The sequence below is a fragment of the Lithobates pipiens genome, unplaced genomic scaffold, assembly GCF_037356315.1.
Source record: "Lithobates pipiens isolate NorthernLeopardFrog02 unplaced genomic scaffold, aLitPip1_a1.2 Scaffold_22, whole genome shotgun sequence".
NCBI classification, from domain to species: Eukaryota; Metazoa; Chordata; class Amphibia; order Anura; family Ranidae; genus Lithobates; species Lithobates pipiens.
The window spans coordinates 229,052,823-229,080,728 of NW_027507784.1; the positions used below are offsets into that span (position 1 = coordinate 229,052,823).

General features: G+C 44.4%; 1 protein-coding gene across 1 annotated transcript in view; it reads right to left on the reverse strand.

Moving 5' to 3' along the window:
- RSL1D1 (ribosomal L1 domain containing 1) overlaps positions 1 to 27,906 on the reverse strand; it is a 218,784-nt gene that overhangs the window by 102,302 nt on the left and 88,576 nt on the right. The window contains exon 4 of the mRNA XM_077448904.1: positions 15,540 to 15,688. Within this exon, the coding sequence (XP_077305030.1) occupies positions 15,540 to 15,688 (149 nt within the window). The remainder of the gene's footprint in view (positions 1 to 15,539; positions 15,689 to 27,906) is intronic.

Sequence of the window (27,906 nt, forward strand, 5' to 3'; positions counted from 1 at the left end):
GTCCCCTTTGATGGGCCGTGGAAAAGGCTAGCTTATGAAGTTCTGCCTGACTTAGAATGCCTCTTACTAGATTTTGCAGGACTCTGCTTCTGGTTCCCGCTTGTCTGTTTATGTAGGCCACCGCCATGGCGTTGTCCAACAGTATCAGAGTATGCTGTCCCTGGACTTCTGCAATGGCCAGTAAGGCCATTTCTATCGCCTTTAGCTCCCTCCAATTTGAGGACCTCAGTGCTTCTTTTGTGGACCATGAGCCCTGGACACACCGACCGTTCATGTGAGCCCCCCAATCCCAGGAGCTGGCATCGTTTGTTAACCTCACCTGGGTTGGGAAGGACCATACCAGACCTTCTGAATACCTTGTCTGGTTTCTCAATCAAATATTTTTACCATGGTGGGGATCTTTACTAGAGAATCCAGTGAATCTTGCTGGTGACCTCAGGTTAACAAAAAGCTTAGCCCACTGAACTGCTGGTATGGGAGAGGTCAGGGCTCCTTCTGGCAGAAAAATTTTCTGCTCTAAAGAGTTGATACGGAAACCCAGGCATAACACTTCCTGTGAAAGAATATATAGAAGAGCGCCAAATCAGTAAAAAGTGCATTTATACAATCAATAAAAGTCTCACTTAAATCCATATTTATTATTGTCCTCCGTTTGATAGTCAAATCACTGTTCCCTTTAGCTGGTGCCGTTACTGGATGAATCCTCCCCCACAGCGTGCTAGGGGAAGCTCCGCTGTGTTCTGTGATGCACAGAGACACAGACTGGCTCGTAGACAGCGTGTGACATCAGCCAGGGGGTACCCGAGAGCACAACGCGTTTCTGAGCTTGCGCAAGCCTCGTTCGGGCATGCGCGCTTCTTTCTCAAGTACAGGTATAGGCAATGCTGCAGTGGGCTGCTCTTAGATAGGAGAGTGAATAGATAATGACAGACAAGATAGCAATTAACCCTATAATTGATGCAAGCAGGTTGAGAGGGTTATACTAATGATAATACTATGGCAAGTGAATAAAATATATGGTAACGAAGGTGAACTTGAAAAAGGTGAAAAGTTTTAGAGAAGAGTGTGTGTATATATATATATATATATATATATATATATATATATATATATATATAAAAGAATGTATGTATGTATAAAAGTTGTGAAAAAATGGAGAAGTGAAAAGAAAAAAAAAAAAGAAGAAAAAAAAAGACAATGAAAAGAAAAAAATACTACTAATAAAAATAACAAAATTTGTGATAATAATGGAAGTGAAATAAAAGTAAAAATAAAAATGAGAATAAAGATGAAAATATAAACAATAGGAATAAAAATAAATCTAAAAATAAAAAACAAACATGAAAATAAATATAAATATGGTAATAGTATATTTATAGATGGTAGGTAATTTTGGATCTCAAAAGTATTAATAGGCCAAATTGAGGAATGCCTATAGAGACGTTAACAACTAAAGGCTTGAATAATGTGAACATGGTGATCATAGTGATAATAGTAGTAATAGTAATAATGCTACCACTACCACCATTACTACTACTAATCAATCTTGACTGGTTGGAGGCATTATAAATTAAGAAATAACTTCATGGTAATGGCATATAATCATGAGCCCAGTTACAGATAAATAGTCGTATTTTTAAACGCACGACAATGATGTTGATGGTGGAGATACAAGATCAATATATGACAATTGTATGTGAAAACTCGTGTCAAAATTGATAGAGGTGATGTGATGATAGAGATTAGAGATATCTCTCTATAGATATCTAGATATAGAGATTATATATATATACTATATATATATATATATATACTATATATATATATATATAGCCCCAACTCTCCCCCCCCCCCCCCCCCCCCCAACTCTCTCTCTATATATAAATCTCTATCTTTTTATACACAATCTTTTAAACATAATTTAATCGCATCACCTCTATCAATGAGTTTTCACATACAATTGTCATATATTGATCTTGTATCTCCACCATCAACATTAAGGCTTAAGGCTCCCCTGATGAAGTCACGTGATGTGATGTCACGCGTAGGGACGGGAAGGAAGCTGACTGTGGATGCACTTTCTGCTGATTACTAGAAAAATGCTTTTTTCCCCATCTATTAATGTGTGAGTACCCTGTGTATGAAATTTTTTAATAAATGCCATTTGTGAAATACTACACTATGGTATTCCCTCTCTATTAATCTATTGGGTCCTATGGAGCAATAAGAATACAATTTAAAGGAGAAGGTGACCGAATTTACCAGGAGAGAAGACATATAAAGAAATCTATATACCTCTATGCGAATCCCTCCTTGCTATAGGTAAGGGGCCACTGCCCACTGAAGTGTTATCACAACGGGATTAAGCACTGGGAGATCCACACCTCAGTTGAATTTGCACAAGTTTGCACAAAGCACTTGCACTTGCACTTAAAGGAGACCGTTGTTTATTTATGGACTTGAATATTTATATCTTTTTATTTTTGATGGATTTCAATATGTATATTTAATCTATAGAGGCCGGATTCATTCTGATATAACGTATGTTACAGCCGGCTCTGTAGTGCGTTTACTACTATATATATTTTTTGTTTAATTCTAAAGTTTATTTCCATGTGATCAGGAGAGGGTACCCTCTTTTTGGTCTAGGTATACTTTTTCTTATTTTCTTGTATATCATTTGTTTATTATTAGGGTGGTTCACTTATATCACCTCTGGAGAGTGTTTACTTATTTGCACATTTATAAGACGCACTTTGCACTTTATGATCAATTCACAGTTTTTTTGGCTTTGCATTCAATTGAAGCAGTTGTGTTTCCGTGGAGGTTTTTCAATTGACTCTAGTGCGTTTACTTTATTTTTTTGCATTTTCTCTGCACTTTATCAAAATAGTAATTTTTAAGAGACTGTTTTTAGTTACTTACCTTTGTTCACTTGATTTTCATTTATTTGGATTCTATCACCTCTGTGGTGTGTTTATTTTATTCAATTTAATTTAATGTAGCACTTTTTGATATTATTCAGTAGACCTTCATATATATATATATATATATACATATACACACACATATACATATATATATATATATATATATATATATATATACATACACATATATATATATATATATATATATATATATATATATATATATATATATATATATATATATATATATATATATATATATATATATATATATACATACATACATACACACACACACACACACATACACATATACACACACATTTATATTTATATTACACTATTGATTTATGTAACTAGGCATTATACTTGTCACCCTCGGAGGGGTTAATATAGGGGCAGCGCAATACCAACATATCTTAAATACCAATCATATAAACTCAACCGTGAACATGCTGCTCCCCCCTCTAATTAGCCCCCCCCCCTATTTACGAGGGCAACTTTATATTATATAAAAAAAATTGGAGCGCCCCCCCCCCCCCCCAAAAAAACCCCTACTATATCTTCACCAATGTGAGATTGGATATTCCACTATCGTGCAATTGCATATTAATATTTTTTCAAAGTGAAGCCCCTCCCACCCCAAAAGCCCCTCTCCTATCCCCCCACAACCCTCTACAAAAAAAAAAAAAACCCACACTCCTCATATCCCTCTTTTCCCAAATAGGGAATCTCTGCACATATCACAGTGCCACCTTACCATAATCCGTGTGTTTAACCTCAAAATATATTGCTATATACCAAAACAAGGTACCATAATCCAATGTTAAAAAAAAAAAGGGGGGGGGAGGACCTCAGAGAAACCAAAAAGGAGACCCCCTTTGAATAATAAATTAACCAGATCAAAGCACAAGAAAAAAAAAAGTCTCCAAGATACTGCATGTATCCAAAAAAATTTACAGTATTTAAGCACGGGTCTCAGAGTCCATTATATCCACTATATTCTCTTCTGATAGCGGGGGGCCCACTCCCCCATTGATGGCAGCTCTGTCCACTCTGGAACCTCTATAGCAGCCTTTTCAACACAGAGGAACCCTAGAAATAGTTCGCCGGTCTGGAGTAAACAATAACTAAAAATGAGAAATTTACAACTCATGATACATCTACATCAGTGTGATGGTCAGTGGGAAGATTGGTCCTTACACTGTCATTGGGAAGAATTACCTCCTTACAGATAGCTAAAAAGATCAATGGTGTCAGTGGGAACTTATCTGAGAGGCAGAAATTGCCCAATGCTGAAGGAACCCCTAGCAACCTCTGGAGGAACCCTAGGGTTCCATGGAACCCTGGTTGAGAATCACTGCTCTATAGCCTCTGTTCCCAGAAATTCAAATAGTTCCAGTAACTAGACAGGATCGTATAAAATAAAACGGAGATCCTCTTTTTTTAATATATAGTGAGTGGGGGTACCCTCACCTGTAAGTAGTGCCCTTGGAGCGAACTAAATTCAATAAGGGTTTCAACAGTAGACGTCTTTTTTTTCGTCTGGGGACACAGATCTGGATAAACGATAAACTTCAGCCCCCTTATAAACCACTGAACCTTTCTGCCACATTGCCCTTAATATGTCTTCACTCATTCTGAAAAAGTGTATACGACATCACATCTCGTGGCTTAACAGTTTGTTACTGCCAAGAGGAATTCTATGCACATGATCCATTTCAATCATAGTTTCAGGTGGTTTATCGAATATTGTATTAAAAATTTCAGTCATTATGTCGCATAAATCAGACCCCACACTTTACTTTTTTCAGGAATCCCCCTTACCCGTACATTGTTCTTCCTGCTTCGGTCTCTGCCTCTTCAGACTGCAGTTGCATTTTTTCAGTCTCTGGTGTTGGAAGAACATTTTTTCCTCCATTGCCTGCAAGCGTGCGTCCACATCACCCTGCTGTCCTCTAAGTAGGTTGCTTTCTGCTCCACATTCATAGTTTTAACCTGGACTTCTATCTCCTCTTTTAGCACACCCTTTATGCCATTCAGCAATGCCTGAATATCTTCCTTTGTCGGAAGCCTGAATCATCTGCCGTAAGTCCACCTCCTGGCACCGAGGGCTTATGCTACTGGGATCCGGCAACTGTGTCAGTGTCTGTGTGAACACTTGACCAGGTTCCTGTGTGGGTGGAGGGGAACTCCCCTCCTCTCTCTCCGATTGCACTACCATTATCTCTGCCTCTCGGATTGTTGTATCTACTACCCGCGGGACATCCGGGCATATTTCCTGTACCGGAGCCATCTCCACTTCTGATGCGCTGCCGGTTGTTTTCCTTACTGTCAGGTAGCGCGCGATATACTGATGTCAGTAGGGCTCTCCTGTAGCTTTCCCAGCATGAAAAAAAATAAAAAATAGTCGGTCTTCAGAACTTGTTACTGGCTATCTCCAGTGGGATTGCACCGCAATGCTACCGTGTTCTACTCCAGCATACCAGTACTGGTCGCATGGTTGACCCCACAACAAGGAACGAGCCACTGCCTCGGCCTTCCTGTCGGTAGGGTCCTTGAATGCAGGAGTCCCCTCTACCGGGATTGTGGTTACTTTGTTTAACCTGGATACTGGGAGTTCCACGACCAGAGGAGCCGACCACTTTTTGAGAAGGCTCTCCTCAAAGGGGTAACACACCACCATGTATTTGGGGACCGAAAAAGGTCAGTTGCGGTCGACCCCACTTCTCGTAAATGAACTTCTCAAAATAAGTCAGGTACGGGAACACCTTAGGTGCTGGCTTACTTGACCCAAAGGGCACCGCTACATCAGCGGAGGGAACTGCTGGCTCCTGAATCTTCAGGGTATCACGCACAGCTGTGATAAGTGCTCAACAAGAGCTTTGTCGATCACGGACCTGGACGGGGACTCATCTTCACTGTCCAAACGGTCCTGGTCAGCATCATCTGAAACGACAGCAGGGGGGGGGGGTCCCCAGCCTCAGCAGGGCCCGTGTCTGCGTCAGAGCTCTCCCCAGAGGACGGGGGGGGGGGGGGGGCAGGGCCTCCATCTTGGCAACGAACGAATTGAGGACCGCAGACAAAGCGTCCAGGGGCACTGCACATTCTGCAGGCGAACCGGTTGCAATTGCCTGGATTTTGGGGGAAGAAACACCAGTTTCTGAAGCCATGCTGACCCTACCCTGTCTGCCACCTGATGGGGACTTAGGACAGTGATGGTCCCACCCTCCTAACTGCTGCTGGCTGAGGGGTTCTTTCCTGCATGACTCACCACCCTGACTGGTTCTGCGCTGTCCAGCTAGTAGCTCATGTGTTCCTTGTCAGCTCCCAGGTGCATAGGAGATCACACTGTCATTCAGAGCTGCTGCTTATGTCGCTGAAACTGATCTACAGAGTGTTCAGGCTCAAACAAAATGGCCGCCGAGCATCCAGTATAAGGACATAAAGCACAGGGAAAGTGGCCGCCGCACTACTGGAAAACATGCTGCTCCTAGAGACTGACCAAAAAGCGTGCTCAGGCTTCAAGAAAATGGCTGCCAGGCGTTCAGTATAAAGGACAAAACCACAGGGAAAATGGCCTGCCAAGCTACAGGAGAGCATGCTGCTCCTTGCCCTCACCTAAGATGGCTGCTGAACACTGAAATACCATGAGGGACAGTGACAGAAAATGGTGGTGAACAGCGCTGCAGGGATCACAGACACAGCCTCAACAGATACCCCCAGGGAGAGAAAAAAACATCAGGACACAGCCAGAGCAGCCCCCCCCCCCCAGGTGAGAACCCCTCCAGAGAGCCACTGCACATGACACACACACACACACCGCAGCTACATGCATCACCCACAGGGAGGGGGGAGGGAAGACAGGGACAGAGAGAAGAGAAAGAGGTGAAGGCCCCCAGAATCGACCTCCCAGGGAATGCCCACCTGCTCAGCCCCACCAAGGCAGGGAGAGCTGTACTTACCAGTCATGCAGAGCTGGAAGACATTCCATCACAGACCCACTTTCTGATCAGTACGGGGTGGCTTCTGGCCACGGCACACTGACACAGACATCAGTAGCCCGCTCATATGTGTGCCCCGGAGCATTAAAGCTCACGACCACCTCTGGAGCTGAGGTACGTTGTGGGTGGCCCCGCGCGTAGCTCTGGTCTGCACATGCTCGCTGGCCAGGCTGGGGAGACTACAAGGATAAGGGTATCCAGCCAGTCACCCAGCCGGCTGTTAGCAGATCACAGGATCTAAAATCTTGCGTAAAAAAAAGCAAAGCTTCTGCAGAAAAAACCCGGATTGGTGGGCCCGCAGGGTTCCTAGGTCCTTCTTCACTAGGCAAAATAAAACTGAGGCTGTATGGCAGGCTGGGGGGTTGTTACATGAGGGACCGCCCCCGCTCTTGGCCCATCTGTTTAGTCCAGTGTTTAGATCTGATAGGCTGCCTTGGCAGGGGCCTTGCAGAGTGCTTGTGAACTTTTGTCCACTGACTCCTGGAACACACCAATATCTTTTAAACGTTTCTCAGGAGGCGGCGTCATGGCTGAACACATTTTAATTCGATTGCTCCAACTGTGCCGTCTTAATCACCAATCATCTTCTAATCAAAAGTCCACTTGTGTCAACTAAAATAACCAAAACTGCCACCGTCACCAAGCAGAATGGCCACTCACCAGACGTCCCCAATCAGCAAGCATTCGGTTCATTCAACGGATAACCAATCCACAACGCATTCCTCCCGTTAGCTTCCCGACGACGCTCAAATGCAAAACGCATAGGAGTTGTGGGAGACCTATGGTCCTTGAATACAAGCCAGGAACATGTCGGTCCAGTGGAGGGAGATTAACACCACCTGCGGATAGGGATGCACCGAAATTTCGGCCGCCGAAACATATCGGCCGAAAGTGGCCTTTTCAGCATTTTGCCGAAAGAGAATTCTTGCCGGTAATGGCGCCGAAAATCGCGCATGCGCAGTAGCGGTGGGAGAAACTTTGGATGACATCACTCGTTCTGTGGGTGGCTTGCACGTTCCTCGCGGATAAGACGCTGCTGGGACCCGAGAGACGCTGCTGGGACCCGAGAGACGCTGCTGGGACCCGAGAGACGCTGCTGGGACCCGAGAGACGCTGCTGGGACCCGAGAGACGCTGCTGGGACCCGAGAGACGCTGCTGGGACCCGAGACGGCTTCATAGAGGGCTGCACATACTGAAGTACAACAGTGGGCACTGTCCCTCCTGGATGGCTACCATTACTACTATTCGCCGGTGAGCAATGCATTGCCTTTTTGCCTTAAACTGCCAAACAATCCAACCAATTTATTTTACTATACTACTGAAACTGTCATAGCAGTCAAACAACATGTATGACTTACGCCTTTGTGCCTTTTGTGCCATGCAGTATGGTATTAAATATGTCTTACAGTACATCGTGACGTAGCAAAAAAAAAAAAAACGGATTTGAAATGGAATGGCATGCTATTTATTCTGTAGTACTAGTCTAGTATACTATAAAATGTATGCCCTTGTTGTCATTGAATTTGTCATTTTGGTATAGTATAGCACACTGACATGACAGCAAGCACATGATTTTTTTTAAAACATGACAGTACGCAATATAATATATTATATTTAACTATATATATATATATATATATATATATATATATATATATATATATATATATATATATATATATATATATATATACACACACACACACACACACACATTATATATTTTATTGTACAACAACAAGCACATGAAGTTATAGTATATTATACTGCAGAATAGCGCAAAAAAAAATTAAACATAGCATGCAAGCAATCCATTCCATTTGCAATGAAATTTAATCAGTGCAATTATATTATCTTTTTGGTACAAGTCAGGAGATGTACTGCAGTGCAGACATTATTAACTACCTTGCATGGCAAGAGCTGCAGCGTTTAAAAAAAAAAAAGTGATAGTTTGTTATTTTTTAAAGCTGCCTCCTGGGGTTTAGCTTTAAAATTAATTTCGTCTTTTTTTCTTTTCCCCCTCAGATTTCACTCCCACTATAGATCATTCTATGCTATTATTCTGCGCTACCAGCAAAGGTGGACCATGTCTGCAGTGTGGAAATATTTTAAAGTTTTTGATAAAGACCCCAAATTTGCAATCTGTAGTCTTTGCTCAGCAGAAATTTCAAGAGGGGGTACAGTGCCAAGGCATTTTTCAACAGGTTTGATACACCATCTGAAAACACGACATCCAGTTCAGCATTCAGATTACAAGAAAACAGTGCCACTTCCAAAAAGTGACTCAGGCTCAACACCATCTGTGGCGACGGTCTTTGAAAACGTTAAAAAATTTGCAAGTGACAGTCCCAAAGCTCGTGCCATAACAGATAAAAGTATGGAATTTATTGCATTAGACGACCAGCCATTCTCTGTTGTGGAGGACATTGGATTCCGTAGGCTTATGCAACATATTGAGCCGCGTTACTACCAAGCAGACGCTACTTTGCAGATACCCGTCTACCTGAATTGTTTTGCAGTGTTAGAAAACACGTTCAAGAGCTCATGACTACCGACATCATAGCAATCAGTTTTACTACCGACATTTGGAGTTCAGACGTCAGTCCAACGAGCATGCTTAGCCTGACAGCGCAATGGATAGATGACAAATTTCAATTGCAAAACATCCTACTTAACGCACGTGAGTTTGTTGGATCACATACTGCAGCAGCAATAGCTGACACTTTAAAATCCATGCTTGACACTTGGCACATTGAGAAGTCTAAAGTGCATTTGATTGTACGAGATAATGCGTGGAACATGGCAAAGGCAATGGAGGACAGTGAACTTAAAAGCATACCGTGTATGGCACACACGCTGCAATTGGCTATGAATGAAGGATTGCTGAGTCATATCTGATATTGTATCAAAAGGAAGAAAAATTGTGGGTCACTTTAAGCATTCTCCGCTTGCTTATTCCAGATTACAAGCTTTGCAGATACAGTTTGGAATGCCACCGAAACGACTGCAGCAAGATGTAGCCACTCGTTGGAACAGCACCTACTATATGCTGCAAAGTCTTTTTGAACAAAAGCGTGTTTTAGCTGCATACATTGCAGATTACGAGCTGCCGGCAACACTGAGTGCACATCAGTGGATGTTAAAAATAGTTTGTCTCTTCTATCTCCATTTGAACAGTTAACAAAAGAAGCTCAACTAATTCTTCAATTTCTGAAGTTATTCCCTTGATTGCTAAGAAAAGAGATAGAAAGACCATTTCGTAAAAACGGCTAAAACCACTCTACAGGAGGCTGTTACCAACCGGTTTCAAGACACTGAGTCCAACCCTCTCTACTGCATTGCAACAGTTCTAGATCCTCGATTTAAAGAGCATTATTTTAATGTTGAGAAAAAGCAGCGTGCACGGGAAACGATACAGGCACAAATGGAGGTGGTGGAAGCATCCGGTGAAGGAGTTTTGAGGTGTAGCACAGAGGAAAGTGAGAAGAAACGGTTGCATACAAGTGAAGAGGAACACGCTCCTTCCATATCTGATATGTTTGAAGAAATTTTACATGAATGCACCCCGGTCCATAGCAGTGCAACAACAACAAGTGCAGCTACCCAACAGCTGGACATTTATTTAGCTGAACAGCCCATCGCCAGAAGTGAAAATCCCTTGTGTACTGGCGCATCAACAACCAACGTTTTCCTTTGCTTGCACAGATTGCACGCAGATATTTATCTGCCCCAAGCACCAGTACAGAGAGTGAGAGACTATTCAGTCTAGCATCTCATATACTTTACGAGAAGAGAAACCGTCTCTCCTGTGAGAAAGCGGAGCAACTTTTGTTCTTAAAGCGAAATCTGCCACTTATACTGAAATAGATTTATAAATCCGTAGCATAGACCAATTCCTTTACCATGTTGTTGAACATAGTAAATGAATTGGCATTGGACTGTGTTATTGGACAATTGGAACATACAACATAGTATGACTGACTACCAGTATGTTCCAGTTGTCTAGTTGTGCCATACTGCCATTAGTTGTTTGTTCATTGTAGTAGTTCTACAGTTTTTTGCACTTCTTCAATTTAAGAGATCTCCAGTTTTAGTACTGTACACACACATCATACATAGTTTGTTGCTGTTGGGCAAAACTATATCTCTCTCTCCCTAAGCTTTCAGCCCGCTGCGTGTGCAAAACTGTATGTCCTGTATCTGTGGCTGTCTACATATTCCAGTACTATACCACACTGTGTTCCAGATATGGGCAGAGACTGCCAGAAACAGACTAGTCTACATTGCTTGCTGCGATTGCCCGAGCACCGCTGCTGTAGACTAGACTGTGTTCCAGGCTGTCTCTGCTCAAACTCGGGGGCCGGAAAACAGTGTGGTCTACTGTATGACTATGTATGTAACCCGCAGCTACATACATACACTTTTATCGCACATGCAGCCGCTGACACCTTAGGGAGAGATAACTGAATTACTACTAGTTATTAATTTTCAACTTAAACCAGAAGAAAGTCTAAGTCTAAGACATTAAGTCTTCTTAGACTAATGCAGGCCATACACGGTCGAATTTCGAACAAATTTTCTTTTCAAAATCAGAAAATTCGTTTTTGTGATCCGATGATGCCACCATTGATTTTCGAAATTCGGCCGACCAAGCCTTCAATTTCACCTCATGTTGCTACAGAAAAGAATTTTCTTGGATGGGAATCTTCTTTTCTCTCCGTACATTTTCTTTTCTCTCCGTACATTTTCTTTTCTTATTACGTTTCTCGCACGATTCTCCCATCATTGATTAAAAAATCGTTATTTTTTTCTAAAAATTTCCAACATGTCCGATTCCTCAAATTTTATTTCCGCACAAAAATCAGCTGTTGCTGCAGCCCACTAATGGTGCGAAATTCATACGAAAATTCTTAGATACGATTTTCGAAAGAAAATTCTTTCAAAATTCGAACCGTGTATGGCCGGCATTAGTCTTAGTCATTTTATTTTTATATTATTTTATTTCATTTTTTTTATTTATTTTGTTATGGTTCAATGTGCACTGACTGCAGTCTACACTGCAGGATATGCGGTAGTAATTTATCATTTAATTTTGTATTTTATTTGATTTTATGATTTTATCTTCTGTGTCCACTGTCCAATTTGGGTTGCTTTATTAAAGAGGAAGTAAACCCTTCCAAACAACTTGGACCTATAGGTAAGCCTAGATTAAGGCTTACCTGTAGGTCCAAGCAATATCTCCTAAACCTATATGGTTTAGGAGATATTTGCCCGAAAATGGGCACCGCTGTCTACGGCGCATGCGCCGTAGACAGCGGCGCGCAGGCGCACTAAATGCGGCAAATCCAAGAATGGATTTGCCAAATTTGTCGACTCCCGTGCGCATGCGCGGGAGTGACGTCATCGCGGCTTCGCCGTATGACAGCGGCGGAGCTGCGAGGCGCGACTCCTGTGCGCATGCGCGGGAGTGACGTCATCGCGGTTGCGCCGCTGTGATTCGTCGGAGCTGCGAGACGCCACAAGCAACATGGATGCGGCGGACTACAGGGATCAGCGGCGACTTCGCTGGCTCCTGTGTCAGGTAAGTGACACATAATGAGCTACTATGCGATGCATAGTAGTCCATTATGCTTTACCTTTGCAGGGAAAAAAAGAGGAAGTAAACCCATCAGGGTTTACTTCCTCTTTAAAGTACTGTTATTTTCCATTACTGGACTATTCTTTTATTCATAAAATTAATGATTCAGTTGAATATGAATACTATAATGAATAATACTATAAGGCAATTTTATAAAAAAAAAATTTAATATATATATAAAAAAAGCCATTTTCGGTTTCGGTGCTGTTTCAGTATTGGTTTTCGGCCTAGTGTATTTTTCATTTTCGGTATCGGTTTGGGCACCAAAAAACCCATTCGGTGCATCCCTACCTGCGGAACATCAGTAGCTTGCCCGATTTTAGAACGGTTTTCTCATTGCTGGAAAGGCTTGGTGTCGGCCAATAGACACATTGAAATGTGAGTACAATACGTTTTTTATTGATTTTTCCATTAAAGTTAAAACGATTTTACACTATATTGGTTCCATTTAATTTTGTATGAATATATGGACATTGAGGAATTGCTAACGGGAGGATTGGTTATCCGCTGAATGAACCGAAGGCTTACTGATTGGAGACATCTGGTTTACTCTTTAAGACTTGGGCCGATTAGGGCTTATACTACTTAACAAAAGTGAAAAGCATGTTCATCTCAATGAAATGACAAGTCATGTAAGCTGCTTCTATTGCACAGTTGATTGGGTTATGCAAAGAATAACTAAAACCAAAAAATAAAAAAAATGTGCATGCATACAAAATATCTAAAACCTATAAAAACCTATTTCACCCTTTCACTAATCCCAGCTTTTTCTTGCTAAAATATTTCAACAGAATGGATTGTGAATATACGGATTATAAGTAAATGGTGGATTTAAAGGATGTTCATAAAAAATAAAAATGTATTTCCCTGCAAAAGTGCATTTCATTTATTTGGAGCCTGTAAAAGCATTGCACCATCGATCAGCTGGTCTCCTGCAGACCTGTCAGTGCATCTATGTGCAGATACACTGACAAGGAGAATCAGTGAACTACAACGGTGCTGTGTAGTCAATTTGAGAGAAAACTGGCATCGGCTGCACCATTGGGAACAGATTACATGTTCCACACTAAAAACGCATTAAACCAGGGCTCGACAAACCCCAGGCTCCAGGTCGCCAATGCGACCAGAAATCGCAACCTGGCGCCTAAGCTGACACCAGCTCACTCACTATCGATGCCCCAGACATGCAGCGCATGAACACTGACTGCCGTCCTCCTCCCTCCTCAGCGGCGCCGCGCTAAGTGTGTGAAACTGACAAGCTACGGAGAGAGGTGGATCTGTCAGATTTCAGCTTGATGTCGGGGTGGACGGGACCCAGCAGCTATCAAAAGCCAGCCAATGGGATCTGGGCGGGCCGCTACGTGTATGTGGCCCTGCCCCTTTTAAGCAGCCCAATCGTTGGTTGGTGTTTGATAGCTGCTGAGTCCTGCCCCATCCCACCCCGGTCGGGTCCCGTCCATTCCGACATTAAGCTCAATTCTGACAGCTCCTCTGTTACATTTCAGTAACAGAGTGCTCCGTGTGAAACCTGCCAGTGCCACTTGCCAGCGCCAACCAGTGCCACCGCCAACCAGTACCACCTGCCAGTGCCGAGTGTCACCGCCTACCAGTGCCACCTGCCCCAACCAGTGCCACCGCCAACCAGTGCCATCTGCCAGTGACAACTAGTGCCACCATCAACCAGGGCCACCTGCCAGTGCCAATAGTGCCACCTGCCAGTTCCAAACCAGTGTCACCTGCCAATGCCATCTGGCAGTTCCACGTGCCTGCCACTGCCAACCAGTGCCACCGCCAACCAATGCCATCTGCCAGTGACAACTAGTGCCACCATCAACCAGGGCCACCTGCCAGTGCCACCGCCAGTGCCAATAGTGCCACCTGCCAGTTCCAAACCAGTGTCACCTGCCAATGCCATCTGGCAGTTCCACGTGCCTGCCACTGCCAACCAGTGCCACCTGCCAGTGACAACCAGTGCCACCTGCCAGTGACAACCAGTGCCACCGTCAATCAGTACCACCTGCCAGTGCCGAGTGCCACCGCCAATCAGTTCCATCTGCCAGTGACAACTATTGCCACCACCAACCAGGGCCACCTGCCAATCAGTGCCACGTGCCAGTGCCAATAGTGCCACCTGCCAGTTCCAAACCAGTGTCACCTGCCAGTGCCAAACCAGTCTCACCTGCCAGTGCCAAACCAGTCTCACCTGCCAGTGCCAAACCAGTCTCACCTGCCAGTGCCAAACCAGTCTCACCTGCCAGTGCCAAACCAGTCTCACCTGCCAGTGCCAAACCAGTCTCACCTGCCAGTGCCAAACCAGTTCCATCTGTTGCCAGCCTTACTCTCTGGTCAGCCTATAACCCTGATGTAACAGTGTTTCATTGGAGTTATTGACTGGGTGCTCCATTGTGAGTTAGGGATAGGGGGTGAAAATGAGTGGCCTTACCCTGGGAGCTGACAAGCCATACCACTCTAAGAAAAAAAAAAAAAAAAACCTGTCTAACTTTAACTGGCTCCTAAATTCAAAGCAAATTTGTCAACCCCTGCATTAAACATGTAGCATGTTCCCAAAGGTTAACTTATCCTTTAGACATCAAGAGACTGGGATTAGGGATTGAAGAAGGCAAGTGTTCGAGCCATGACACAGCAGGGAAAAGGGGTGAGGGAACTACATAATTGCTGTCACAACACACAGAACAGCCCATGACAACCAATATTTCAGCAGTCCAGCATATTTGAGCTAAGCAGGAGTAAACTGCCAGGCAAATCTGCTATGCATACTTTCACTTTTTGCAAGTGCTCCACAATGTATTAAGCACAGTTTAGGGCCATCTAATTAATCTTGACTAATAAAGCATGAAAGTGACATTTAAATTCACCTGTATTCTCACATTATCCCAATTTTGATAACTATAGAAAAAAAAAAAGGATCTTAAAATTCATGTGATCTGTGTCAAACCCACACTCACCTCTTCTCCTTGTAGAAATGTTTACCAATATGGGATGGCAGAAGTCTACGGATTCTTGCATCAGCAAGAAACAAGTCAAAGCTGCCAAGTAAACGTCGTTTGGCTTCATACGGTTTATATTCTTTTTTCATGTTTTTCAAGGGGATGACCTGGGAGATGAAGTTGTGTTAGTTTAGCTTGGTTTTATTGATAAAACAAAAAACAAACACAAACACAAACCACTTACGAGTCCATTCACACAGTGGCAACACGACTTGCAGCGCAACTTTGGGAAGCAACTTTGATACCACTGGAATATGAATCACAGTGTGACTTACAACACGACTTCAAGTCGCCCCCAGGCCAGGCGACTCTGGATGTGGCCAATTACAGAATAATCAGCTTGAGGGGGGAACTCCACACCAAATAAAAAAAATAAAAAAATTAATAAAAACACTGGCATGGGTTCCCCTCCAAGAGCATACCAGGCCTCTGGGTCTGGATTTTAAGGGGAACCCCCTACGATGAAAAAACGGTGTGGGGTCCCCACTAAAATCCATACCAGAACCTTATCCAAGCACGCAGCCTGGCGGGTCAGGAAAAGGGGTGGGGAAGATCGAGTGGCCCCCCTTCTGAACCGCACCAGGCCACATGCCCTAAACATGGGGGGGGTTCTTTGGGGAAGGGGGGGCGCCCTGTGGCTCCTCCACCCCAAAGCACCTTGTCTCCATTTCAATGAGCACAAGGGCCTCTTCCTGACAACCCTGGCCATTCACTTGAGGGAGAAAAAAAAAAAAAAAGTGTCAAAACAAAAATCCACACACTACACAGGTTTTTAAATTAGGCAGCTCCGGGAGTCCTCTTCCGACTTCAGGGGTCTCTTTCAACTTCTCTGCTCTCTCCGGCCTCTTCTCCCGGGCTCCTCCGCCATTTTCTTGCAGCTCTTTTGCTAGCGTTGGCCCGGGCTTCTGTGTCTTCTTCCCTCCGTTTAACATGATGCTCTCTTCTGCTGACATCACAGTCCTGGGGCATGCTGGGACTGACCTCATAAGGGGCAGGGTGACATCTCCCGGTGACCACGCATCATACCTATACAAGTCGTTGCATAGCGCTCATAGAGCGTCGTGTCAACATCCGAGGAAGAGAAGAGGGAAGAAGATGATGCAGAAGACCGGGTCAACGCTAGCAAAAGAGCTGGAAGAAGATAGCGGAGGAGCCCGGAAAAACCGGAGAGCAGGAGAAGAGGCGGGAGAAGAAGATCCTCGGGGCTGCCTCATAAAATTACTTTAAAAACCTGTCTAGTGTGCTTTTTTGACACTTTTTCCTCTCAGGTGAATGGGTAGGGGTACGATGTACCCCATACTCATTCACATAGGGTGGGGGTCGGGATCTGAGGGCCCCCTTATTAAAAGGGGGCTCCCGGATTCTGATAAGCCTCCCGCAGACCCTGACATCCAATGGCCAGGGATGTCGGGAAGAGGCCCCTGTCCTAATCAACATGGGGACAATGTGCTTTGGGGTGGGGGGGGGGCACAGGGCGCTCCCCTTCCCCAAAGCACCCACCCCATGTTGAGGGCATGCGGCCGGGTACGGTTCAGGAGGGGAGGGGGCGCTCGCTCGTTCCCACCCCCTTTCCTGGCCGGCTGGGCTGTGTGCTCAGATAGGGGTCTGGTAAGGATTTCAGGGGGACCCCACCCTGTTTTTTTCAGCGTGGGGGGTTCCCCTTAAAATCCATACCAGGCCTAAGGGCCTGGTGTTCCCATGGAGGGGAACCCATGCCGGTTTTTATTATTAGCGAGGCTACTTTTCCTGTAAAGTGGCTTCAAAATAGGCCGAGAGCCAACTTGGAGGCGACTTCCATTGATTTCTATGGGTACAAGTCGGATTGAAGTAGTACAGGTAGCTTTTCTGAAGTCGGAGCGACTGCAGTAGTGTGCATTAAGACAAAGCCATTCACTTACATTGATTTTTTTTTTCCATATAGCGTGACTAGGGGCCACTTGAAGGCGGATCCAAAGTTGCCCCTGTGTGAATGGACTCTTCGGGTGTATAATCTACATTGCAAGGCTTTATTTTAAACCTTTGCTTTCTTTAGAAATACACCGTAAATTTTGTGAAAAAAAATGCTGTTTCGGTAATAAAATTTTGCTAGTCAGTCATTTTTCTTCATACATTTTGGCCAAAATTTACACTGCTACATATCTTTGGTAAAAAAAAAAAAAAAAAAAAAAAAACAGATTAGTGTATATTTGGTCTTTGGCACCATAGTTTGTAGACTAGCTTTCACATTTACTGAAAATTGATCACATCTCATCAGGCCTTCAATACATCAGGTGTATCTCATTTATTTAGACACTAACAAGTCAGGAAAATACAAATGACCCCCTTTTTAGAAAGTAGGCATTCCAAGGTATTCGGTAAATAGCATAGCGAGTTTTTTTTATGTTGTAATTTTTTCCCACAATCCTTTGCAAAAATAGGATTTTCTGTACTCACCGTATAATCCTTCTCTCTGTATATCAGACCGACACATCTCTCTTAGCCATTGGGTTGCTTGTCCTATTACTAGGAGATACTAGGCATTATTTGTAACACTCAGAACACTTAGTTCCTCCCAGGGGGCAGTGCCTTGGGCAACAACCCTCCAGTCTGCCAGACAGACCTCAGTAAGTCAACAAGCAGTATAACGGAAAGATAAAAAGGAGGGGTGGGTGCTGTGTTGGTCGGTGAATTACAGAGAAAAGGTTTTTACGGCGAGTACAAAAAAAAAAATCCTATTTTCTCTTATATTCACGGACCGACACAGCTCCTCTTAGCCATTGGGACATCCCCAGGCAGTGCCAAATGAGGGGTGGGGAAAAAAAGCATAGAAACTTCAACCACCATGGCAAGTGGGAACGAGTGAAAATCTTTATTGAATTTTTCAATGGCATAGAAAATTGCCCACGCAGGGGCAAAATCTCTGCTGCGGCTACAGACCGCAGCAGGGCATATCAGGTAACACAACATAATCGGTCTGCCTCTGAAGCAACAACAGGCCTCAACCAGGCAGACCGATACAAACAAAACTAAACATAAGCAACGAGGGGGGAATTTTGGGACTTTAAATGAAGCACAATTAAGTACCTCCATCCCGGTAATTGATACGCACAAGAAAAGGGAAGTTTGGGACTTTAAATGAAGCACTTGGATAGTGAAAAAAAAATATTTTTTAAAGCCATGTTTATTAGTTTAATTCAATGTTTAGTAAAAAAAACTACTCATTATAAATGAATCCAATTCATAGTATGTATAGACATTAACCAGTTGCCGACCGCCGCACGACGATGTACGTCGACAGCATGGCACGGGCAGGCATATGGGCGTACCTGTACGTCCCTGCCTTCCCGCGGGTCGGTGCCTGCGGCGGTCGGTTTTCATCCGGGAGCGATCCGGGACGAGGGGGCGGCCATTCATTCATGGCCACTCCCTCGCGATCGCTCCCGACTAATAGAAATCCCCCGTGACATCACTTCCTCTCCTGTAATGTAAACACAGGAGAGGAAGTGATGTATTCTCTCCTCCGTGTCGGTATTTTTCGTTCCGACACGGAGGAGAGCGGATCGGTGAGTTGCACCAACACTCTACACACACAGTAGAACATGCCAGGCACACTCACACCCCCCCGATCACCCCCCCAATTACCCCTGCCCCCCAGTCACAGTGACACCAATGTCATTTTTTTTTTTTTTGCATTGGTGTCATTTGTGACTGTAATAACTGTTAGGGCAGTTAGGGTTAGCCCCCTTTAGTTCTAATGTACCCCCCTAACCCCCCCAATAAAGGTTTAACCCCGTGATCACCCCCCCTCGCCAGTGTCACTAAGGCTGGGTTCACATTGCAGCGGTTTATGAGAACGAATGTGATTCGCACCGCACTGCAAATCACATCCGATCTCTGTGCGATTCGAGTTCAGCCATTCGCTGCACCCGCCACACCCGCCGCAAATTCGCACGGGACCCTTTTTTTGGCCCGCAGCAGAATCGGATCGCATGGGTGTTCACACCATGCGATCCGAGTTTGCAGATCGCACTGCGATATGCGAACTGATCTGGGGGTGTCAGTAACATTTCACTGACACTCCCAGCAGTTCGCATAGGGCAGTGTGAACTGCCGCCGGGAGGCATGCGATGCGGGAACCCGCCGCGGAATCGTGGCGTTTCCGCATCGCTCCAGTGTGAACCCAGCCTAATAAGCGATCATTTTTCTGATCGCCGTATTAGTGTCACAGGTGACGCTAGTTAGGCAGGTAGGTATTTAGGTTCGCCGCAGCTTTTTATAGCGCCAGGGACCCCCATATACTACCGCATAAAGCCCCGATTGCCCCCTAGTTAACCCTTTCACCAGTGATCACCATATAACTTACAGGTGACGCTGGTTGGTTAGTTATTTTTTTATAGTTTCAGGGCACCCGCCATTTATTACCTAATAAAGGTTTAACCCCCTGATCACCCGGCGGGTGTCATTTGTGACTAATAACTGTTAGGGCAGTTAGGGTTAGCCCCCTTTAGTTCTAAGGTACCCCCCTAACCCCCCCAATAAAGGTTTAACCCCGTGATCACCCCCCGTCGCCAGTGTCACTAAGGCTGGGTTCACATTGCAGCGGTTTATGAGAACGGATGTGATTCGCACCGCACTGCAGTGCAAATCACATCCGATCTCTGTGCGATTCGAGTTCAGCTATACAGATAGTATGGCTGAATTCGTGTCGCACCCGCCGCAAACTCGCACGGGACCCTTTTTTTGGTCCGCAGCAGAATTGGATCGCATGGGTGTTCACACCATGCGATCCAAGTTTGCAGATCGCACTGCGATATGCGAACTGATCTGGGGGTGTCATTAACATTTCACTGACACTCCCAGCAGTTCGCATAGGGCAGTGTGAACTGCCGCCGGGAGGCATGCGATGCGGGAACCCGCCGCGCATTCGTGGCGTTCCCGCATCACTCCAGTGTGAACCCAGCCTAATAAGCGATCGTTTTTCTGATCGCTGTATTAGTGTCACAGGTGACGCTAGTTAGGCAGGTAGGTATTTAGGTTCGCCGCAGCTTTTTATAGCGCCAGGGACCCCATATACTACCGCATAAAGCCCCCTGATTGCCCCCTGATTGCCCCCTAGTTAACCCTTTCACCAGTGATCACCATATAACTGTTACAGGTGACGCTGGTTGGTTAGTTATTTTTTTATAGTTTCAGGGCACCCGCCATTTATTACCTAGTCTCACTAGTGTACCCCTAAATTTAGGGGTGTCTACTTTCCAAAATGGGGTCATTTGGGGGGGGGGGGGTTTGTGCCATCTTGGCATTTTATGGCCTTCAAAACTGTAACGCCCTTAGAAAGCCTGAAGGCGGTGCTTGGTTTTCGGGGCCCCGTACGCGGCTAGGCTCCCAAAAAGTCCCACATATGTGGTATCCCCGTACTCAGGAGAAGCAGCAGAATTTATTTTGGGGTGTCATTTCACATATGCCCATAGCATGTGTGAGCAATATATCATTTAGTGACAACTTTGTGTAAAAAAAAAAATTTTTTTTTTGTCATTCAATCGCTTGAGGCAAAAAAATAAAATATTCAATGGGCTCAATATGCCTCTTATCAATTTCCTTAGGGGGTCTACTTTCCAAAATGGGGTCATTTGGGGGGGTTTTGTACTGCCCTGCCAATTTAGCACCTCAAGAAATGAGATAGGCAGTCGTAAACTAAAAGCTGCGTAAATTCCAGAAAACGTACCTTAGTTTGTAGATGTGACAACTTTTGCGCAAACCAATAAATATACAATTATTGACTTTTTTTTTACCAAAGACATGTGGCTGAATACATTTTGGCCTAAATGTATGACTAAAATTGAGTTTATTGGATTTTTCTAATAACAAAAAGTAGAAAATATCATTTTTTTTCAAAATTTGCGGTCTTTTTACGTTTATATCGCAAAAAATAAAAATCGCAGAGGCAATCAAATACCATCAAAAGAAAGCTCTATTTGTGGGAAGAAAAGGACGCAAATTTTGTTTGGGTACAACATTGCATGACCGCGCAATTACCAGTTAAAGCAGCGCAGTGCCAAAGTGTAAAAAGACCTCTGGTCATTTACCAGCAAAATGGTCCGGTCTGAAAGTGGTTAAGACAATAAAAACACGATTTATAACATAATATATAGTATCCACATATAACTACACATGACAGTAATAAATAAATTGATTAAATAATGTGGCAGAGTAGTGCCCATGATAGCATATCAGACATCGACAAATATATGCACAAGGTGACTATGCATCCCATAGATATAAAAACAAAATTAAATTTGTAATAAATAGTCAAGGACTACTAAATGAATGGTCAAGAACTTATAAGTGTGGTTTCGTATATAGTGTAGCTAGGACATCACAATAAAAATCTCGACGCGTTTCGTGGGTGTCTCCCCACTCATCAGGAGCTGATGCTACCACAAAGTTCCTATAGAGAAATAAAAATTATATGAATAATGTACTGACCAATGGATAAAAATAAATTCATGAGAGTATATTATGAATAGGTAGTTTGGCCAAGGCGGACTCACCAGTCCGGGCGACAAGTGCAGCGTACAACTAAACATATCTAAACCCCAATGTGGGGAGAGGTTAACAGCAGGAGAATCCATGTTCAAAAGCATAAGTACAGGATGTCATTGCATAGAAATACATGTAGTACCTGGGTTAGTCTATTACCATATTATGACCTTAATGTTGGTCTAAGGGTTAGTTACTGCATCAGTCGCCGTAGTGCTATCATCTAACCAACAAGTCCACACCACCTCAAATTTTTTTGGGCATCCCCTGCCCTCGTAGGTGGCTCTATAAAAGGGGCAAACTGGCATTCACTATAGAACAAGTTCCCCCACAAAACGGGGTTTTTAGGCAGCAAAAAAACAGTACTAACGCATGTCAAAATAATATAAAAAGTATTTTAATATTTGGTAAAAAACATGAGCTCTACCTGAGCAGTTTAAAAGCGAACTCTTATATACAGAGTACAACGATATCCATGGGCGTACATTAACAGACACAACTATAAATTACACTGTATATTATAATAACAGTAAAAATATATATAATTCTAATGCGTTTCAACCCCCTGGGGGGTCTTCTTCAGAGAAATGGTGGTCTGTTGATAAAACAAAATTACACAGAATGAATACATCAAGTATTATGTATTTGTGTTGGAAATACCTCATATTTGTTAATATCATTTACCCAAAGATGTACTTCCAAAGAGATAAAATGATTTGTGATATTTTTGATGGAGTTCCCCCATAAGGTGGTGCCTCGATTTCCTTCACATATCTGGAATGTTACTCGGTCCATATCTACCGCCAGGATACCAGGGGGTGTGGTATTCGTGTGACCTCTCGTGAGCCACGCCATTGGTTCTCTGACGCTACCTCCTTTCCCCTTGGTATCCTGGCGGTAGATATGGACCGAGTAACATTCCAGATATGTGAAGGAAATCGAGACACCACCTTATGGGGGAACTCCATCAAAAATATCACAACTTATTTTATCTCTTTGGAAGTACATCTTTGGGTAAATGATATTAACAAATATGAGGTATTTCCAACACAAATAATACATAATACTTGATGTATTCATTCTGTGCAATTTTGTTTTATCAACAGACCACCATTTCTCTGAAGACCCCCCAGGGGGTTGAAACGCGTTAGAATTGTATATATTTTTACTGTTATTATAATATACAGTGTAATTTATAGTTGTGTGTTAATGTACGCCCATGGATATCGTTGTACTCTGTATATAAGAGTTCGCTTTTAAACTGCTCAGGTAGAGCTCATGTTTTTTACCAAATATTAAAATACTTTTTATATTGTTTTGACATGCGTTAGTACTGTTTTTTTGCTGCCTAAAAACCCCGTTTTGTGGGGGAACTTGTTCTATTCTGATTCGTCTGGGGTGATCAGCACTCTCCTAGCTCTACGTAGCAATGTGTTCTTTTCGACTACAACTGGCATTCACTAGACCCTTCCAGAACTTGACAGAGGGGGGGAAATGATTGCTTTCAATTCATCGTGATGGCCTTACATGCATAGTATAGTAATAAGGATATGAGTATTTTCCTAGCTCTGTGGATTATCATCTGTTCCACCAGCCCCAGCAGACAATATTTAGGATCATAAGGAATACTAGTCTTAGTGATATTAACCATCACCTGGAGAACTTCCTTCCAGTAATGTCCAATTGCTGGACAAGCCCAGAAAATGTGAAAGAAGTCCCCTGGCTGATATGTGCATCTCCAGCACAACGGGGAATGTGTCGGCGACATCTGGTGCAGTCTATGGGGTGTGTAGTGAGCTCTGTGTATAATATATATATATATATATATATATATATATATATATATATATATATATATATATATATATATATATATATATATATATATATATATATACACACACATATATATATATATATATATATATATATACATATATATACATACACACATACACACACACACATACATACATACACACAAGTAAGTCCCTGGCTGAGACCAGAGAAGAGAACGGGAAAACCCAAATCTCCCTCCAATCATTGTCATCTAGCTCCGGTATGCCCCCCACCCATTTCCTGCGGAGGGAGGACAGCAACCAATAGGGACCCATAAATCTGAGAAGTGGGTTTCTCCAAGTCCTTCACCGGAAGGGTGGACTGAAGCTCTGAGTATTCCATTATGACTGGTTGACCCAAGAACTGACATCTATGAGCATGGGCGATCTGGAGATACCTGAAATGGCAGGCACGTTAAACTTTGTACACAAAACATGAAAGGGAGCAAGCTCCCCATTGGTGAAAACATGCTCCAGAGTCAGTATTTTGCATCTGGCCCAGGCCTGAGGATCCGGGATAGTGGTGAACTGTGGTAGGTTAGGATTCAGCCACAGAGAGGTGTGAGGAGACCAGGTGTTCGGCAGAAATGCTCTCAGCACCTCTCCCACCTTCTATGCCCTCATAGTGGTGCGCATGGAAGGGGTGAGGCAATGAGGTGTTTTTGGCCCCCTGAATATCAACCCTTTCAAGGCCTCCAGAGACCCCACTATAGCCACCTCCAACACCATAGCAGAATTGGTCAGATCTGGCTGCAACCACCAGTGGGCGGTTACAAGCTGAGTAGCCAAGTAGTATTTGTGGCAGTCCGGGAGAGCCAAACCCCCACTGTCCACAGGCCTGGTCAGAGTGGTATACTTGAATCTAGGCGGTCCAGATCCCCAAATAAATAAAAGGAAGAGTTGTTTAAGAGAATTAAAGAAGGTTTTATTTAGCCATTGTGGGGAATTCATAAATATGTACTTTAGTTTGGGGAGGACTTTGAACGAGTGAAACTTTACCCACAAAAAACTGTGCGTGGGAGAAAAAAAAAAAAACACAAAAAACACACACCCAACCACAAAAACCAGGGTACCCTCAACAGGAGTGACTACCCAAAACCGCACCAAAAACTGAAGAATGTAATGCAACAGCGCATTAATTCAACGGTACTGTGTTTTTACCGGAAAACCAGGAAAAAAGGAAATTTTGCATATTCAATTGCAACTATACAGCCGCCTGCAAAACTTTGCGGCCAAAACAGGCATCAGCCGATGCACTGACGTCTACCTTGTAGAAATTGGTAAATGTGTGGACAGACGACCAGGTCGCCGTCTTACACACCTAAGCGACAGATGCTTGGTGTCGGGAGGCCCAAGGCATTCCTATTGCCCTTGTGGAGTGGGCCATGACCGGAAAGGGGGGCACCTGCCCCTACAAGGTGTAGGCTCGTACTACAATCTGTCTGATCCACCTGGAAATGGTGGCAGAGACCGCCATGCCTTTTTTGGACCAGCCACCGAAACAGTGAGTGACTTCCGAAAGGGAGCATCAGCAGACAAATGCACCTTCAGAGTCTGAACCAAGTCCAGAGCGTGAAGGGCCACCACCTTAGGGTGATTCAGCTTAGGACACAGATGGTAATACAATGTCCTCATTGATGTGAAAAGCCGAGACCACTTTTAGTAGAAAAGACGGTTGCGAAAGCAACACCACCTTATCCTGTGGATAACCAGATAGGGCGACTTGCAAGACAAGGCCGGAAGTTCCGAAACCCTCCTGGACGACGTGATGGCCACTAGAAAGACCACTTTCTGGGTAAGTCAGCAGGGGAATCTCCCTGATATTTTCAAACAGCGTTTTTTGAATCGCCGATAACACCAGGTTCAAATCCCAAGGGGGTAACGGTGGACGCACTGGAGGGACTACATGTCGTACCCCCTGAAAGAAGGTACTCATTAATGAGTGAGACGCCAGGGGTCGCTGAAGAGAAGAAAAAAAAAAAAAAAAAAAAAAAGAAGAAAAAGAAAGACAGCCAAGGCTGAAACTTGTCCCTTAACGCCAATTTCTGGTCTACGCCTTGCTGAAGGATCAGCAAAATCCTGGATATAGAAAAGGAGCGTGGATGCCATCCCCTCTCACATGGAGATGTAGGCCTTCCAGGTACGATGGTATATCTTCCGGGAAGAAGATTTTCGTGCTCAACATAGTTGGGATCACCGAGTCCAACAGACCCTGGTACCTCAACACCTGGCTCTCAAAGCCAGCGAAGGTAAAGCAGGATGGAGACTCTGACCTCGAGACAGAAGGTCCTCTCGCAACGGCAGTCGCCAGGGAGCGTCTGCCACCTGGTCTGCGTACCAAGGATGCTGAGGCCAATCTGGAGAAACCAGTATCACTGGGATTCCCATGGCTTCCACTCTGCGAAGCAGGCATGGTAACAGTTTCAGTGGAGGAAAGTCATAGATCAGCTGGTACCGATCCCACGGAGCCACCAGCTCGTCTGCACACTGATCTCTTGTCCTGCCACGAATCTTGGCACCTTCTGATTGAGACGGGAGGCCAGAAGATCCACGTCTGGTGTGCCCCACTTCAGGCACAGTAACCTGAATGTCTCCGGATGAAATGCCCATTCTCCTGGATCCAGCATCTGTCGACTCAAATAGTCCGCCTGCTAGTTCCCCACTGACGGGATGTAAATGGCCGACAGGGCCGGTACATGTTGCTCTGCCCACCGAAGTATGTGAGTGACCTCCCATGCAGCAGCGGAGCTTCTTGTTGCCTCTTGGTAAAGGATGTATGCCACCGCAGTGGCGTTGTCTGACTGGATCCTGATCGGACACCCTTGCAGTCTCATCGACCATGTGGAGAGGCACAGCCTGATCACTCAATTCGAGCAGATCGGCAACTTGGATTCTTCCGTCAACTAGAGGCCCTGAGCCGACTGAACCCCCATCACTCCACCCCAGCCAGATTGACTGGCGTCCGTTGTGATCACTGTCTACTTCGGAGGTAGGAACGATTTTCCGGACTGAATCACCGGGGCCCTCAACCACCAGATCAGCGAGTCTGACTGGCTCACCTGGATCTGTCGATCCAGGGACAACTGAGATTTGTCTTTTTTGTCAAAATCTTTCTGAAGGACTCTGGTGTGGAACTGGGCATAAGGTACTGCCTCGAAGGAGGCTACCGTGAGTCCCAGTACTTGCATGCAAAAGCAGAGCGACTACCACTTGCGATTCATAAGCAGTTTTACCGTGGATCTGAGAGTCTGCAGTTTGTCTGAAGGGAGAAACACTCTCGCTTCCATGGAATCCAGCAGCAAGCCTAAGTACGCCAGACGCTGGGCCGCTACAATCATCGACTTTAGGTTAAACAGCCACCCAAATTCTTGCAGCGTCTGCATGGTGATCACCACATCCTCCTAATTCTGAGGCGGAAGATGCCCTCAGGAGGAGATTGTCTAGGTAGCCCACGATCGCAATCCCACGTTGCCGTAGCAACGCCAAAACTGGAGCAAATACCTTGTTAAAGACTCAGGGGGCTGATGCCAGACCAAAAAGGGAAGAGCCACAAACTGGAAGCGGGCTTACCTAAATGCAAACCGCAGAAATTTTTAATGCCAAAGGCATATGGGTATGTACAGGTACGCATCCTGGATGTCTAAGCCTGGTCATATGTGTGCCCCGGACCATAAAAGCTCACCGGAGCTGAGGTTTCGTCGTGGCCGACCCAGCGCGGAGCTCTGGTCTGCACACGCTCGATGGCCGGACTGGGTAAGGGTATCCAGCCTGTCACCCAGCCGGCTGTTGATAGTAGATCACAGGATTACTCTTGTGCAAACAATCACTTCTGCATATAAAAAAAAAAAAAAAAACACACACGAGGTCCTTCTTCACTAGGCAAAATAAAACTGAGGTCTGTCTGGCAGACTGGAGAGTTGTTGCGGGACTAAGTTCTGCATGTTGTTACAACTAATGCCTAGTATCTC